At 63.6% G+C, this 17,124-nt stretch overlaps 1 protein-coding gene across 10 annotated transcripts in view; it reads right to left on the bottom strand.

Moving 5' to 3' along the window:
- AGRN (agrin) overlaps positions 1–17,124 on the bottom strand; it is a 34,189-nt gene that overhangs the window by 11,314 nt on the left and 5,751 nt on the right. For 6 of the 10 annotated variants that reach the window (XM_034671200.1, XM_034671198.1, XM_034671201.1 and 3 more), the window contains exons 3-11: positions 7,707–7,754; positions 3,168–3,383; positions 2,851–3,075; positions 2,537–2,761; positions 2,135–2,341; positions 811–1,029; positions 541–735; positions 249–449; positions 20–168 (exon numbers count right to left, since the gene is read on the bottom strand). In XM_034671200.1, coding sequence (XP_034527091.1) covers positions 20–168; positions 249–449; positions 541–735; positions 811–1,029; positions 2,135–2,341; positions 2,537–2,761; positions 2,851–3,075; positions 3,168–3,383; positions 7,707–7,754 — 1,685 coding nt within the window. Of the gene's footprint in view, positions 1–19; positions 169–248; positions 450–540; positions 736–810; positions 1,030–2,134; positions 2,342–2,536; positions 2,762–2,850; positions 3,076–3,167; positions 3,384–7,706; positions 7,755–8,380; positions 9,303–9,339; positions 9,466–17,124 lie in introns of those variants that run through there. The other 4 variants (XM_034671204.1, XM_034671205.1, XM_034671206.1 and 1 more) reach the window with 3 other exon arrangements.

The following is a 17,124-nucleotide window of genomic DNA, read 5'->3' as shown; positions in this document are numbered from 1 at the left end:
TGGGGCGGGGGGGCCTCACCGGGCTTCTCAGGACGCTATGGCAGCTGAAGTCACAGACGCACGGCCCATCTTCCGAGTCCTCGTCCCAGACGCCGCCGTGCTGCCGGCACAGCTCCTGCTCACACTCGCCGTCCTCTCCGGAGCCAGAGCCTCCGGAGCCACACTCAGCTGTGGGGGGAGCTGGGTCACCCGGGGGGCCTGTCCGGGGCGGACACGCGGCAGCCCAGGCCCGCCATCCCCAAGCTTACCCTGCTCACAGGGCCCCGCCCGGGCCTCCTCGATCTGGGTCTGGTGCTGGCAGGCGGCCTCTCGGAGATGACACGCACTGTCGTAGGTGACACCGTCGCTGCCACACACGGGGCCGGGTGGGGGCCGCTCACACCGGGGACACACACACTGCCCAGCCAAGCACACTGCCCCGAAAGCACACACTGTGTCTCCGCAGGTCTCTGGAGAGGGCAGAGCCAGGCAGGGGTCAGCGGACCCCCAGCTGAGGGAGACACAGGACCACAGCCTGCCCACCCCCACAGCCCCACTCACGGCAGTGTCCAGCCGAGACCACGTGCAGGCTGATCTGGTGTGTGCAGGCATGGACGTGCAGCTCACACTCGCTGGCATACGTGTGCCCATCGGAACCGCACACGGGCTGAGCTGAGGCCACGCACTCGGAGGGGCACACGCAGCGCCCGGTCTCAGCCTCACACAGAGCTCCGAAGCGGCACTGCCCGCAGCGGTCTGAGGAAGAGGCCCCATCACCACGGCGATCGGGACTCACAACCCCCTAGCAAGACTCACTCGCCCACCACTGACCACAGGGTCCTCGGCGAGCCACCCGGATCTCCCGTCCAAGGGCGCAGGCCGTGGCTTCCAGCTCACACATGCTGCCATACGTGACGCCATCGCTGCCACACACAGGATCATAGATGCCTGAGCACGCCTGCTGGCACACACACTCAGCTTCCCCGTTCTTCACAGCACACGATGCCCCAAAGGGGCACTGCACCCCAAGGCACGGGGACAGGGGCTGGTCTGGGGAGAACACAGGCACTCAGTGAGCTCCTCCTGCTCCCCCAGGCTTTCGTACAAAGCCCCCAGCTCCACGCAGCAGACCCTCTCCCAGGGTGGGGACAGCGAAGGGAAAGTGGACTGGGAGAAGAGCCAAGTGCTCAGGACACAGCAGAGAAAGGGACAGACACACGACAGACGCAGACAGGGACACAGACCCAAACAGCCTCAGTCCTCTGCCTGAGTGTGGGGAGGGGCTGCCCCCAAGACACAGGAACTTCCTGACTGCCCACGGTGGGTTGAGGGAGGGCCAGGCTTATGCAGCCACCCAGGCCGCTAACCGCTGGCCACCAGCAGCCCTGGGACACCAGTACATGTAGGGGGCTCTCTCCCCATGGGGGGAGGAGTCTGTAGCCCACAGTCACACCCAGGGCCACAAAGGGGAGGAGGTGTCTGTCCACTTGCTCTGAGGACCACAAGGCCAGGCAGCAGCGAGCCACCCCCCCTGCTGTGCCGGGGGCAGACCTCGGGCTGCGGGCTCCTGGCGGCAGGCGCGGTACCTCCCTCATCCTGCCAGCAGGTCAGGCTGGAAGACACAAGAGGCGGAGCAGAGAGGGAAGGAAGGACAGAGGAGAGAATACAGACGCAGAGAGAGAGAGTGGGAAGACAGACAGACTGGCCGACGGACGCGGAGTGGGGGCTGGCAGAGCCACGGCAGGCTTGGCCGACGCAGTATATGCCATCTCCACCCTCCACTGCACGCCCCCACCCCTGCACAGAGCCTGACTGAGACTTTGCCTCTGCGGGGGCACTGGTGTCCCAGAGTATGGGGCCCAGGGGCCTGGAGGGTGACGGGGCAAGACGGCCTCACGTGGGTACCAGGGAGCCCGCACAAGGACCCCTGCCTCTGCCCACTGCCCCCCGGGTGGTGCCAGCACCCTCCTAACAGAATCCACTGCCCCAGAGCCTCTGACAGACAGCAGCCCCACCAGGCCTCCCCCACAGCTGGCCCTCGCCCAGGACCCCAGGAGGACCATGACTCAGGATGGAGATGGTGTGTGATGACAGGTGACAGGGACCGACACAGGACCGGCCCGTCCTCGCACGGGCCCCACCCACTGGTGCTCACCACACGGGCCCTGGTGCTTGGCAGGGATGGGACGCTGCTGCTGACACTCAGCCTGCTGGCGCCAGCAGTCACTGTCATACGTGTGCCCATCGTGCGCACACACGGGTCGGTAAGCCCCGTCACAGATGACGCGGTCGCAGGAGCAGCGGGGGCGGCCTCGGCGGGACAGGCACACGGCATTGAACCTGCACGCATCTGGGCACTGGTCTGGGAGGACGAAGCAAGGAGATCACAGACGGCCCCGGGGGCCATGTCAGCCCCCACCTTGGGCCGCACAGGGGATCCATGGGCATACGGGCTGGTGAGTGGGCACCAGGGAGGAGGGCAGGAGAGCGTGGGGACGGGCAGGGCTGAGGGTGACACAGAGTGGCAGGGCTGGGCCCTCCCCCAGGAGCCACCCACCTTGAGGCTGGCACTGGCCAGAGCGCACTTTTTGGAGGAGAAGGCCACGGGCAGCTCCCGTGCGGCCCATTATGCAGTCGTTGTCATAGGTGACCCCGTCATCCCCGCACACGGGTGCTTGCAGAGGAGGACAGCTCTCTGGCCGCAGGAGCATCTCAGGGCGCCGCGTCCGTGGGTGAACGCGGCAGACACGGCTGGGGTCATCGCGGGCGCCCTGGCAGGGGTCTAGAAGGCGGGAGGGCAGAGGTCAGGGTGCTGTGCCATGCCCGCGTGCGCACACAGAGGTCATGCTACGTGCGCGGGGCCGGGCTCACCGCAAGGGCCGCTGAACTTCTTGAAGATGTTCTCCTGGCGTGCGCAGGCGTGGCGCAGGAGCTGGCACTCGCTGGGGTAGTCAGCACCGTCGCTGCCACACACCGGACCTTCGGGGGGCCCCTGGCAGGTGGCGGGGCACAGGCACGTGGCTGTGTGCCCGTCTGCCGAGCGCACACAGGAGCTGCCGAAGCTGCACGTCACGTTGGCGCAGGGGTCCCGGGACCCTGTGCGTTGGGTGGGACAGGGTGGGGTCATGAAGCCGCCCCTCCGCACCCCCCCCCGCCCCCCGGAGTGCCTGCCCGGTGCGCGCGCTCACCGCAGGGCCCGTGGCGGAGAAGGCGGATGCGGCGCTGCTGTTCGCACTGCGCCCGCTGCAGCTCGCACTCGTTGCTGTAGGTGGAGGCGTCGGAGCCGCACACGGGCGCCACCACGGCGGGACACGCGCTCTTCTTGCACACGCAGGAGGCTCGGCCCGAACCCTCTGCTCCGGGCTCGCACACTGCACCGAAGCCACACAACATGCCTCGGCACGCTGGGGCAACAGGAGAAAGCAGGTCAGGGCCCAGCCCCCAGCCACCCGGCCCCAGGCACCCGCGCACGCGGTGTCCACACATCTGCAGAGACCTCGAGACACACGGTGTGCTTGCTCACTAGCCCCGCGCCGTGCACGTCCACACATTCTGTGCCGGGCGCTCACGGGAACACGCGTGGGTGCCCCGGGGCCACGCGCGCACAGAGCCGCGCTAGCGCACACACATCGCCCGGCCCCGCCCCTCTCTAACCCTGCCCGCCCGGCGCTTCTCCTCCCCTTACAGCCTTCCCAGCCGCGCAGGGCGGCATCCCCCCCGGTCTTGCACCAGAGCTCCGTGGGAGCCCCCCACGCAGAGCCAGAAACAAACCCTCGGGCCAACTCCATCACAGGGGAGCCGCCCCACCTTGCTGAGGAGCCCACCCTCTCTTCACACCAGAATCATCTGACCCCTGACCCACCCCTCAGGGCCCTGGCCCTGGTCCCTTCCTGGGAGCTGCTCCGGGGCTCAACACCAGCCCCACCCCTGCCCCCTCTGGTCTGAGGTCAGATAATTGGAGAGCAGATGGGTGGGGGGTCTCTGCGGTCAGGTCACATGCTCCACCCCTGGCTCCGGGGCCCTCTTGGCACCCTAACCCCAGACCTCCCCCCATGTTCCTCTTTTCTTCCCACATCTTTTCTGTGTGGGCTCTGCCTCTTGGGCTTTTCTCTGTCTGCCCCCTCACCTTCTGCATTTCCCCCAGGTCCCTCAGCTGTGGCTTTCTTCATGTGGCCTTCTTGAAGGGCCCTGGTCTTCCAGCCTTCCCGGGTCTCCCCAGGTGAAAGCTGATGGGAGCTCTCTCTGAGGCCCCTCAGGCACTCACATGCCTCCACCTCCCCACTCATCCTCTGGAGCCCCCACCTCAGTAAATGTCCTCACCTCCCCACACCTCCTCCCCGGTCGTGCTGTCCCACCTCACACTCGACAGTGACCTCCTCTGGGAGGCTGAGCACAAGGGCTCTGCAGACGGGTCATTTTCCTCTTTCAACATTTTAGCTTCTGACTCTGTAGTTAAAAGCTGCCGTGTGCCCAGCGCACCCCAGGGAGGTTCCTCCTGACCCCCACCGCCGAGGGACTACAGTCCTGCTGGGTGGAGGGATCCAGAAGGCTCTTGGACATCGAAACCCAGAGCTGCCAGGGAGAGCCCCTCCTGAAGAGAGGCAGGCTGACTCCTTAGGACCCCCACCGGGACTGCACACCCACAGGCGCAGTCACGGGCTGCAGCTGCCTACATCTAATAAATGTTTCACTGGGTCTAATTATCATTAATAAGTTATGGCAGAGAGGGCAGGGTGGCTCCCCCATCACCTCCCAGCAGGCTCTGGAAGTGGGGCAGGAGGCAGCAAGCCCCTCTATTCTGGGGAGGGCAGGGCCCTAAAGGGAGCTGGAGCTAGCTGTTGCCACAGCAACAGCCCACCTCAGGCTCCCTCAGGTCCGAATGGCCACCCCTACCCCCACCCCACACAGGCTGAGTGAACAGAGGCCTGAGGCAAGGGTGGGGCCAGTTTGGACACCCCAGCCAGAAGTCCCTGCAACCACCTGTCCCTCCCACCAGTGCTCCTGTGCCCCTCCTCCCCGCCTCCCCTGTGTCCCTGCTCCTGCAGATCCCAGAGCCAGGCTACTGCCAGCTCTGCGTTCACCAGCCGGGGACTGTGGGCAAGTTACAGCCCCGTCATGCTTCAGTACCTCCTTCTGGGAGCGGGGACAGTGGGACCTACTTCCCCGGGTTACTGGGGGGCTAAATGGGCCAATATCTGCAGAGGCTTGCAGGGCGCCCCTATTCACGACAGGAGCAAGAACTGTCATTACATCGGCCTCCCCTCTGTCCTGGCCCAAACCAAACTCAAAGCCTGTCCACTGTGAGGCCTCTTCGCGCTCTCTGTGTCCCTCATCTCCCTCTACTCTCCCCTTAGCACTTTCTTCTCATCTTCCTTGCCCAAGGCCCCGGGGACCCCCAGCCCAAATTCACAGGCACTTGCTGATATCCAGCTGACTTCTCTATTTGGCTTCCACTGGACCTGCCGACCAAGTCTCTCCCAGAGTCCTGACCCCGTGGCCAAAGACTTGGTCCTTCTGTCGTTATACCTCAGGCTCCTGGGCGGGTTGCAGAGCGTCTGTGCCCTTGGATTCAGGCCTCTCTCTCTCTGCTCACCTCTGCCCTGCCAGACCCCTTCCAAAACCCCAACCCCTTGAACAAAGACATCTACTCCTGGATGACTAGCATGGTCTTTGCCACCAAGACCTGCACTCTCCATCCACAGCCCAGGGTTCTGCTTTGTCCCCCACAAGACAGTAACTAGGGGGGATGGTGATGATGATGATGACAGCTACCCTGGGATAATCAAGCCCAGAGCACTGAGTCAGGCGTATGGAAGGTGGGCTGCAAGGGGAGGGACCGGGGGTAGGAGACCAGAAACATCTTGGGGACAGGTTCCTTGGGACCAGCTTTTGGACGGAAGGTGGCCGAGGGCTGAGGAGAGGCCAGGGTGCCTCTGGGGGTCATCACGCTGAGGCCCCCACACTGACTCCCAAGTCAGGCAGCTGGGTCCAGGTTCCAGCCCCTCCACTTCCCACCACTCTGTGGAGCCTGCACCCCCGTCAGAGCGGCAGTTCCCAAGGGGCAGTCTCCTGGCCATAAAGTGGGGAAAGATCTCGTGACTCCCAGGGCAGCTACAGCATCTGGTGATGTGACGTGGGCAAAGCAGAAGCTTGGGGTACATGGTGCCCATCCCCCGTCCAGGCTGAAATGGGTTCCTTCCCCAGACCCATGCTCAGGATGTTAGGTCAGGTGCGGGCTGCTCTGGTGCATAGCCTTGAGCCCTCTTCACAACTGCCCGTCTACACGTCTATCCCCACTCCCCCCAGGACTAGGGAATCATCGAGGCTCCAGAGGAGTTTCTTGACTTCACGTAAAACATGCACAAGGACACAGGCACGCACACACATGCAAGCACAGCTCCTAAGGGCCATGCCCTGTGTGTACCAGGCACCAGTAGTCCCACACCTGTATTAGCCCTGAACCATTATGTAAGCTGCCCCTCGTAAATGCGGGCAGAGCGCCCCTATGCCCATGAGCCGTGTGCTCCGCCACACCTGCCCAGCTCCGACTCCCACAGGAAGCTTTCTCTGGCCACTCAGCTCCGCTGTGCAGTCCTGCTCCCTGCATGCCCAGGGCCCCCCTCACAATGCGCCACGCTGGAGGCGGCAGTGGCTTTTTATAGCCCCCGGTTGGAGTGGGTATATTTAACTCCCCTCCTGGTCTCGGGTGAGTTGGGGGATGGAATGGATGCCCCAAGCCCTGCCCACGGCCACAAATACACAGTGTGTGTGCCTACGAGGGATGATGACGGTCACGGCATGGAGCCGTCCCCAAGTGTGCAGCAGGATCAGAACGTGGGTGTGGGGGCCCACACGTGCAGCTGCAGGGAAGACCCGCACGTGTGTAAAGCAAAGGAGAGGCACCAGGCTTTCAGGCTTCAGAAGACGAAGCTGAGGACAGCCTTTAAATCCAGACAGCCCCAGGCCTCTTGCCCACAGCCTGTGGGAGACTCAGTCTGGTCTCCAGCCCCCAGCCCACTATAGCCCCTATCCCATATATGGATAGCCTTCCATAAGTGACTTCTATGAACCTGGGCAGGTACCCACCCAGCAGGGCACCCAGGTACTGAGCATAAACTTGGAGGCTCTCACTGTCCCCGCCCAAGGAGAGAACCCCAAGCTGCCCTTTCCTGAGGTACTAACAGCTTCATCCCCTGCCCCTCTCACATTAGCTTAATTACAGGGGTCCACAGACCAGCAGGGCCCTCAAGGAGGCCAGGTCCCAGCCCACAAAGTGGGTCAAGAAGGCCAACCCCAGGCTGTTCAGTCCAGGGACAGGCTCTCCAATCCCTCCTCAGTCATTGGTCCTTCATGACCCCCCACCCCTTGCACATATTGTCTGACTCATCTTACAGCTTGCAGGCCCCAGGACTTACTCCCAATTTTTCGGTCAAGAAGGCCAAGGCCCAGAGAAGTTGGAGCCATGCTTGTGTGCAACGGCCCATGGCCGACACAGGGTCAGGCCCAGGCCCAAGGACCCCACACACTTTGTGCTTGCCCACCACTGTGGACATCCCAGGAAGGACCCAGGCTCCCTTACCCAGCCTCCTCTCTGCTCCAGATACACCTACTATGTCTGGTGTGTGCACCCCAAGAATGGCTCCTGACCCCCCAGAGTGCCACTGCCCCTTCCAGGCACAGTCTCCCAAGTACAGCCTGTCACCAACTCAGGCCCCCACTCAACTCACCATCCGGAGGCGTTGGGGGTGCTGGTGTGAAGTAGGTCCCAGGTTTGTCTGGAAAAAAACCCAAATATCTGAGTTAGTCCTCTCTGAGCACGCCTTTCCATAGCCTGTTCCTTTGCCCAGTCTGGAAGGGCCACCTCTGCCCTCCCACAGCTGCCCTCTGTACCAGGGCCCACCCCCATCCCTTCCCTGGCCCCATTCTGAACCCTGAGGACTGGCCAAAGCCTGGGGGTAGTCAAAGCGGAGGCGCTTGCTTTTCTCTGCCCTTCCAGCTGTCTGGTCAAGGCCTGACACCCGTCAGGCGGGGCCTAACAGCAGGGGTGGGGGCAGCCGCCTGGTCCCTAGATAGGCCCAGCCCCAGGCCCTGCTAAAGCCCCACTTCCGGTGTAGTCAGCGGCTCCCTTCCTCCCCAGCTCCCACAGCAAGTTGTCTCTGCAGCTCAGGGTGATGGTCAGCCCCCCGTGAGCACAAGGATAAGCTTCGAGGGGCCCAGGGATCCAGAGAATGGCCCATCCTGTCCCCAGAAGATGCAGGTGCCCATCTGAGCCGCCTTTCCGCTGGTAGCCTCTGTGCGATCCTGCCGGCCCCCCAGTCCGTGGGGGCTGAGGCAGGGGAACTCAGCCAGCAGGAGGGTCGCATGAGCCAGGCCCAGGGTGGCCGTGCCCGCAGCCACCTACAGTTGTTGAGGGAGAGCAGCACGGCGAAGCCCAGCGTGGAAGTGGCCAGCAGGATCAGGCAGACGTTGCAGGGGATCATGAAATACCGCACCAGCAGGGAGACCCCGCGCGGCTGCCGGGGGTCCCGCTCCAGCGCTAGCGGGGGCATGGCCCTGGGCCCCTCAGTCCCCACTCTCGGGGTGTGGGGCTTCCTCAAGGGGTGCCCTTGGGCCTCTTCGGGGCAACTCCCCCCATCCTGGGACCCCTGGGGCAGCTGCCAGCAGCTATGTTCTCAAAGTTCAGTGCCAGTCACCGCCCGGAGAGCACCAGGACCCCACCGCAGCCCTTGAGGCTCATAATGGGAGGTGTGCAGAATTCTCAGAAGGAAGAGGAGGAGAAAGTACGGGCCAGCCAGCGGTCACCCCTTGCGTCCGCAAGCCGGTAGCCGTAGGTGCCAGCAGCTCTCCGCAGGGCTCCGGCCGCGCTCAGTCTTCCCGGAGCCCCCGTTCCCGCCCGCCCGGCTACCCCGGAGCGGCCGGTCCGAGGGGCACTGGCGGCCAGGGGAGGCGCGACGGGGTGCCGCGCGCGGAGGGTCTCCAGTCCCCAGCAGAGGCGGGAGCGGCGATGGCAGCAGCAGGAGCAGCGGGCGCGCGTCGGGAGGGAGAAGAAAGAGCCGGCCCTCGGAGGCCCGCGCCTCGGCTCCCGCCTCTGGGCGAGCAGCGCTAGCTCGCGTCGCCCTCGCCAGGGCTGAGGCGGTGAGTGAGGGGCGAGGGGCGCCGCGGGAGGAGGGCGGGGAGCAGAGACAAAGGAAGACGCCCCCGGGGACCCCGGTGTCCGCGGGGAGTCGGGGCTCGCGGCGCAGAGGACCGAGCGGAAGCGGACGGGAGGGCGGCGGCACAAAAGGGAAGGCAAGGGGCAGACGGGGTAGCGGCAGGGGTGGGGGGTGTGGGGCGGGGCCAGGGGCTGGGCGGGTCCCCTACCGCGCCCACCCGGCGGAGCGGGGCCGGACGAGTGTGTGAGCGGCCGAGGACGCGGCGGAGGGCCGGAGGGTCATGCGGATTCCCCGCAGGGGGCTCGGGCGCGTCTGCAGGACTCCGTTCTCGGCCGCGGTGTGCGTGTGCTTCTGCCGGCCCCGCCCTGGCAGTGCGCATGTGGGGGAGGGGTCCCCAGGTACACACACAGGTGGTGGGAGGGCCGGGTCCGACACGGAGGGTGGAGGTGGCGAGACAGCCCCCCCCCCCGAATGGATGGCAACACCGCAAACCACCCGCGTGCTTCCCACCTCCCCCCGGGACGGTGAGAGGGACATGCAAATGAGTTCCTTGTAAAGAAGCATTATGTAAATAGTCGCGGTACTCCCCGCACGGTCCCGCGAGCCTGGAGCGCCCCCCAGAGGCCACCGGGGAGCGCCGGGCCGTGACGTCACAGCCGGGCCGGGGCGCGGGGCCCACCGGAATCCGGCCTCTCCACATCCGCCCCCTGAGGACGCGCCTTTCGTAGCCCCTGCCGGCCTGGGGGTAGGGCAAGGGTCGTGCACCGTTCGCATCATCCACACCGGTCACGTCCCACCCTCCGCAGCCAGGGTCCCATAGGTGGCCATCCCGATGACTAACACCTTCGCTCCCCTGCACCCCCATCCCTCCACCGCCCACAGTCCTTTGGGAGGGACTCCTAAGCGCCTACCGCCACACGCACCACACGCACCATGTCTGGCCGCTTCCAGCCTGGACGCGGTCACAGGCCTTCGAGGCCCTACAGTGACCTCTGCCTGTCCGTCTTAGAGTCGGCCAGCCCTTTCCGGAGAGAGGGGGAGAGGAAGCTTGGCCTCCAAGGCACGGGGCATCCCTCTTCTCCTTGGGATCAGGGCCCACCCAGCCCCATCCCAGGACCCCTTCTGGTCAATTCCTTCCAACGGCTGCTGACCAACTCCCCACCCCAGAGGAAAAGATGTTAATTGCACCACTGCCACCCGCCCCCATACATGCTGGGTCATACCCGTCTACACACACTCAACAGACACACGGCCATCCACTCACTCAGACTTACACCCTGCACTCAGACCTCTGCAGGACATCTGCAGGAGTGGTCAGCCGGTCCCCCTTTCAGCCAAACTGCTCTTGCCACAGCCACCAGTGCCACCCCTGGTCCCTCTGAGATCTCATCTCAGTCCACCTTGGGAAAGAAGCACTGACCACACATCCTCCCTGCAGCTCCTCCCTCAGGTCTGTGCGGCCCCTCTGCCCTGGAACCAGCCCTTCCTGGGGCCAACTCTCCACTCACCCACAGTGACACCACCCAGGGCACCAACAGATGTCTTAGTGCTCAGCTCCCCCAAGCCTCCAGCTGGACTCTCCCTAAGGTCCTTCCACCCTATGCTGTATTCAGCTATGTCACAGACATGTCCCTAGAGCACCCCCTGACTTCATGGTCAGGTAGTTCCCCCCCACTCCCCCCACCTCCTCAGCCAGAGCAGCCACCTGCCAGCCAGCCACCTGCCAGCCAGCCAGGGTCCAGTTCTATGAGGCCCATCTCCTTTGACTTCTTTCCATCCCGTGGCCAGGCACACTAGTGCCACATCCCACACAGGGTTAGCCCACCCTGTCAGGGTCCCCCATCACCCACGGCAGAGGTCTTCAAACCTCTTAGAGCCTGGAACCTGAGGTGCTAATGAAACCTAATGAAACTTTGCAGTTTCAACCAATCAACAATGTGGTTCCCTCACCTCTCACTGCGATGGACCCAGAGCAACTGTCCACCAAACCACCTGGAGACCCTGGCCCTTGGTCAGCCTCACCTTCTCAGGGGTGCCTCCCATCCTCTTCCTCACCTCACTGGACCTTGGCACTGCCCACACCATACTGATAGTGCTGGCAGCTCCCAGGGTGCCACCCTGGACTGGGAGCACCCAGGGCAGGGTCTGACTTTTTATCTTCTTAGGGCAGGGCTTGGCTCAGAGCCCAGAGACTTGGTGTGGTCAGCCTAGGCGGTTCACACATTTTCCCATTTACTTGTCACCACAGTCCCCCAGGATCCACAACCCTTGGCTCAGAGAGGGCTCCACAGACAGTGCCAGGGGTCCAACCCCAGGCAACGCTCACATGCCCACACACATGGACCCTGTCTGCTACTACCACAGCGTCATGGGTAGGCTTGGCAGGGCGAGGGGGGTAAAGGGACTGGGGGGGGGGTAAGCCTAGGGATCAGTGTGAGTCTGGGGTGGGGTGGGGGCTGGCAAAGGATTGTCTCTGTGGGCAAAGGAGCTTGCCATCAGAGGCTCATATGGAGGGGGAAGACTGGCCCAGGGGCCAACATGGGGGTGGGGCTTAAGGCCTGGCTTGGGGGAAGGGGAACCAGCAGGCAGCCTGTCCTTCTTGGCCCCAGTCAGAGTCTGAGCCCCCGACAGGGGCTCCACGCCTTCAGAGAGACAAAGGGCCATTGAGGCCCCAGACCCAGCAGGGGGAGGGGAACACAGGCTACCAGAGCTATTTTGGGATCTTCAGGCTCAAAATCGTTCAGCCCTGACCAGCCCACGCAGGCGCATGCCCTAGGAAGGGACAGAGGGTATTCTAAGCCAGAAATTAGCCCCTCTGGGCTCTGGGCTCACACTCAGTGACCTGTGCCGGCACAGACGTCCACGCACATTCAGCATTTCAGGGGTTACGGCGCAGACACCCAACCCTGCGCTGGCACTGGGTGTCACACTCCCTCCTCGCTCACTGGCATGAATACCCACTGGGCATCTCACACACACTCTCACCTTCATGCAGCACAAACCTTGTCCCTCACCCACACAACACACGTTGGGCTTGCCCCCACGGACACACACGTGAACATATGGACCTGAGGAGGAAGGTGGGGATGGGGTCTGGAGAAGATGGGGCGTCCAGCCCACCAGCAAACTGATGGCCCCTTTCTCATGTGGATGACCCCTTCCTCACTCTGGAGGGACCCAGGCCCAGCTACCCAAGAAAGGAGGGGCGGGGGTGCGGGGTCACAGTGCACACGCCCACACACCTCTAATGCTGGGGCCTCCCCTGGCCAGAGCCACCCCATTCCCAGAGGATCGTGAGGTGCACACCACGAGGACAGAAAATGCAGCTGCCATGGCGTGGGTCGGTCAAGCGTGGGCTACCTAGCTGGCCCAGAGTCATAGGTGTCTGGCTGCCCCGGTGGGGGAGGGGAAGAGGACCAGACAGAGCTGCCCCCACCCCCAGTCCCCAGTTTCCTGGTGTCTGCTCTCAAGCTACAGCCATTCCCTCTCTCTGGGCCTCAGCAGACAATGGGCATTTCACAGCGGGATGTCGCTGCTGGCCCAGGGCCAGCCACTGGGAAGGAGGCCGTGTCAGGCCCCAGCCTCCAGTTCTCACCTCAGGTGAGGCGGGGGGGGGGGGGGGGGGGGGGGGGGGGGTAGCCATGTTTGACTCTGCAGGCTGTGTGCCCACCCACCTGGCCAGCAGGCGAGGCCCACGCTTCTGCCTGTTAGTCCACACCCCACCCTGCAGGGCGGTGGGATTAGATGACAGTTTTAGGGAGCAGCTCAGCAAGGCTGGATGCTCAGATGCCAGCAGCCTGACCACTGGCCTCCACATCTGTCCCTCGCTCCTTGGTGTCCAGCGTCCCTGCAGCCCCGTCTCACTTGCCTGTCTGAGCTCCTCCACTGGGCAGGCTAAGTGGGTCCTGAGTCAGATAAACTGTCTGCCCTCAGGGAGGTTACGCTGTGGCAGAGACCTGGAGGACGAGGGGAAGGGGCTGCACAGGTCAGTAGAAAGAGCTTCCAGACAGACGCAACTGCAAAGTCCCAGGGGACTGCAGGAGGCCAGGCGATGCCAGTGTGGTGAACCCTGACGGTGACAGGGGTTAGGAGTAGGACATAAGGAGCCAGGGGATGCAAATCCTCAGGCCTGGGGAGCCCTGGGGGAGGGCGCCCCAGTTCAGGGCCCGGACACCTGCCAGGACAGCAGCTGTAGCCACCAGGGGGAGCCATCTGAACAGAAGAGGAGAGTAGGTGGCTGGAGAAAAAGTAGGGGTGGAGTGGGGCTGATCCACACCCTCTGTCCCTCTTCTCCAGGACAGCCCCAAACCCACCTCTTTCCCCATAGGCCCTGCCCATCTCCAGGAGGAAGAGAGCGCTGGGGGAGCCAGCGAGGCACCAAGGTGCGGGCAGGGCCTGGAGAATCAGGACACCTGTGTTACTGCCAAGGGCCTGGCTGTGTTGAGCCAAGCACCCTGGGGAGGCAATGAAGGTGGCACACACGGGCACCGAGGTCGGAATGGGGTGCTCGAGGAAGGTGATGACGGGGTGGGTGTCGGCAGACAGACATTCACTGGGACTCAGAGAGGCAGAGAGGTTCACAAAACAAAGGGGCAGAGAGACAGAGACCCACAGAGGAGAGAGCTGTGGACAGAAAGACAGAGGCAGCCGGGGAGTGTGTAGGGGAGCTTCTCACAGGGAGAGCAACGGGACCAGCACAGAGGGTGCTGTCATCAGGTGGTAAGGCGGAGGGTCAGAGGGTGAGGGCCAGCTGGCTCTCTCGGCCGGCGGGTTGTAGCCGCTGGTTTCCCAGCTCGTTCTCCCGTGCCACGCCAACAGCAGCTTTCTCCCACTGCTCACCCAAGCCATGGGGACACCTGCTGTTCCCTGTACCCACTAGACCCAGAACACCCCTCCCCCCTTGCCTTCAGCCCTGAACACACAGCTCACACATGGCTTCCCTGAGCAGCCCCCAGAACCCCAGAAGGGCTCTGTGCAGGCCACAGCAGCAGCCCGTTCCAGAGACCCCATTTCTAGTGAGGGTCTGGCCCTGGGCTGTGAATGGACGTGTGGCTGAGGACGGAGCCGCTGGATGACTGGACCTAGCCTCACCGCCTCCCCCTCCGGGAAGAGACGTGGGCACGCAGGCCCTCTTCTTGGGCAGGCTGGGGCAGGCCACAGTCTGGCCCAGATGTTTGTGCTTTATTTTTCCCAGATGTGCACTGGAGCCCCCTATCTATGGACAGAGGGCAGGTGCCTCCAGCAGCCACAGCAGGCTGCCTGCCCCTCCCAGGGCCCAGGTGGGGTCACTGAGAGGAATCCGAGGGGAGGAACAGAGAAGGCTCAGACCCACCTTAGGCCAGCACAGACCCACCTCTCGGGACTTGCCCAGCTTGACTCCCTGGCCGCCCTGCCACTCGCAGAGCCCTGTGTCAGACTCAGGGTCCCACAGGCACGTGCTGGGGTATTGAACCCGAGTGGCCCCCGGGGACTCTGTCCTGTCACCACAGCCCTTTCATCTCGGTGTTGAGAAACCACGGTGGTCACTCCCAGAGGCAGAGCCTGCAGGATGAGGTGCCCAGCCCTCTGCCAGGCAAGGGGGGCAGCAGGCAGGAAATGGGACAACCCACAGCAAGCAGAGGCCAGGACCCCGCTGTCAGAGCACCTGCAGGGCTCCCGCCCCAGGCCAAGCCCAGGGAAACAAAGGTGGCAGAAACCACAGGCCACCAGCTGGGGCTCTGACCAGCATTCTCATGTGCACAGTTCCGTACGTCTGAGATTACAGGCACCCATGCACACATGCACACAGACACGTGCACACACACATGTGCGGCCACACAGCTGTGAACAGCTGGCTGCTTGTGAGGACAGAAAGCTCCGCCTCTCCTGAGCCTCTTCCATGGAGTGGGGGGACTAGGAGGGGCCATCTTCCCCTTCCCAGGTCCAGCTGGAAGCAGCCCCCGGCAGGGGGCCTTCCTCAGAGGAAGTTCTCAGGATCTGCTCTGGGGGGAGAGAGGCCCCTTTGAGGGGAGCTCCTCTCCCCACTGGATGCTCCACCAGAGGCCTAGGTCACCCCCTCTCCAGATCCTAACCACAGCCTAGGGCTGGAACATGAACCCCTCCTAAGCCCCAGTACAGAACCACAGGGGGCATATTACCTCCTGCAGCGAACTGTGTCGCTATCATTCGGGTAAGGATCACTGGGGTGCTGCCTCATTTCCCACCCCCTTCATCTCATCAGTGAGCACTTCCAGAGGGCACTTCCCGGACTCTGGGCTGTACAGCACTCTGTGGGCTACTGTGGTGATGGCACCTAGAGCCCCCAGCCCAGCCCCAGCCAGGCCTTGATTCCCCTGTCCCAGTGGCAAGGGGAGTGCCAGGGCCAGGAGGGCAGAGCAGGAAGGGGGGGATCCATTCTCTACCCTACCCCCAGGTCTCCGGGCAAGGGTTAGAACTTGTTGGGCGAGGGGGAGACAGGGTGCAACTGGCCGGGGTCCCACAGGCAGAGGCAAAGGGTGGGGGGTGGGAAGGAGGCCTATTTCTGCAGCTGTTTTCCACCCTCCTGTGGTGATGGGCGGTAGGCTTTGATTCTCATGGGATTGGGGGGGTGGGATTAACCCTTCAGGAAGGAAGCAACACAGCCAGGCTGGAGGAGGCTGTGCCGGACCCTTGGCCCTGAGGCCTGGGCTCCTGTCCCACTAACTTCCCTGGGGCAGCCCCATCCCCTCCTCTGCCATCCTTGCCCCCCAGCCTGTGACGAGTGGCAGGGTGGGGGCAGCTCTTGCTGAGCAGGTGATCTCCCATTTCCTCATCTGTGCAGCATGGTCCCAGCACCCACAGAGGGGCTGCAAGGGCAGAGCCAGCCCCATGGGAACGTGTTCTGCCCAGCACAGCTTGGGGTGGCCAGCGAAGACAGAGGGAGAGGGAGGACAGTTCCAAAACAACCTTTTTTTCCCATTTCCAATCTGCAGGGGCTGGGAAGCGAGGGGGTGGGTGGGGTCTGGAAAAAGCCAAGAGCTGTTTCTACTAGCTAAGCCCTGCCCAAAGGGAAGACATCCCCAGGGAAGTGACATGAGAGCAAGCCCTTTGGTTTCAGCTAGCAAAGCCCATCCCTGGGGCTGCCCAAGCAAATGCACACTGAAATCAAAGCCAAAGCCAGCAGGTGCCCTGGAAGCACCTGACTTCCAGCCAAGGACTCCCCAGATGGGGACAGGCTAGCACAGTGGGGGGGTCATGCCCCACCTGGGCAGACTCCCTCCCCCTGGCGACAGGAAGCAGAGAGAGTGGGGCAGGCAACCTCGAGTCTGGGCCTGCCTTCTCTCAGCCCTCCTGGCTGACCTGACTGGGGGAGGGGCCCAGGAGGACACTGGGTGGGGTCTGCAAAGGGGTGGGGGGTGAGAACCCACAGTCTAGAAGAGGGCAGAAGAGGGAACAGGGAGAAGCTACCTACCTCCCACTTCAGCAGGGAGGAATGTGGGGGGGAGTAGGGCAGTAGGGCAGGAATGGGGGGCTCCAGAAGCTAAGGGCCAGACAACAGAGGGAAGAGCCCAGAAAGCTCCCTGGACATCTTCCTGCCCCCACACTGTGGGGAGTTGGTCCCTGTCTGGGGGTATCTGCCACCCACACCCAGCCCCAAGGCCTGTAGGGCCTCAAAGAGGCCAAGCAGCTCAGAACCCTATTACCCCTCCACCCTGACCTGCAGTACTGCCCTCCTTCAGGTCCTGGAAAGCTGGCCTGGCAGGGAGCAAGGGGGGAACTCACTAGAATCAGGCCTGCCACGACCCCCTCCAGGGCTGGGCAGGGCTGGGCTGGGCCAGTGCCAGACTCACTCTGACCCGGTCCCTGTGCCAGGCCCCAGTTGAGGGCAGACAACACTTCCTTTCTCTGCTTTCTGGCTCCTAGTGGGGAGGGAAGGGCCCCAGGCCTTCAGCCAGGCCCATGTCCCTTCTGGGGGCTACAGGAGAAGCCTTAGGACCAGTCTTCATGAGGGGTGGGTGGGGAGGGTGGTGGGAGT

The sequence above is a fragment of the Ailuropoda melanoleuca genome, chromosome 11, assembly GCF_002007445.2.
Source record: "Ailuropoda melanoleuca isolate Jingjing chromosome 11, ASM200744v2, whole genome shotgun sequence".
NCBI classification, from domain to species: Eukaryota; Metazoa; Chordata; class Mammalia; order Carnivora; family Ursidae; genus Ailuropoda; species Ailuropoda melanoleuca.
This window is presented reverse-complemented; position numbering and strand designations above follow the sequence as displayed.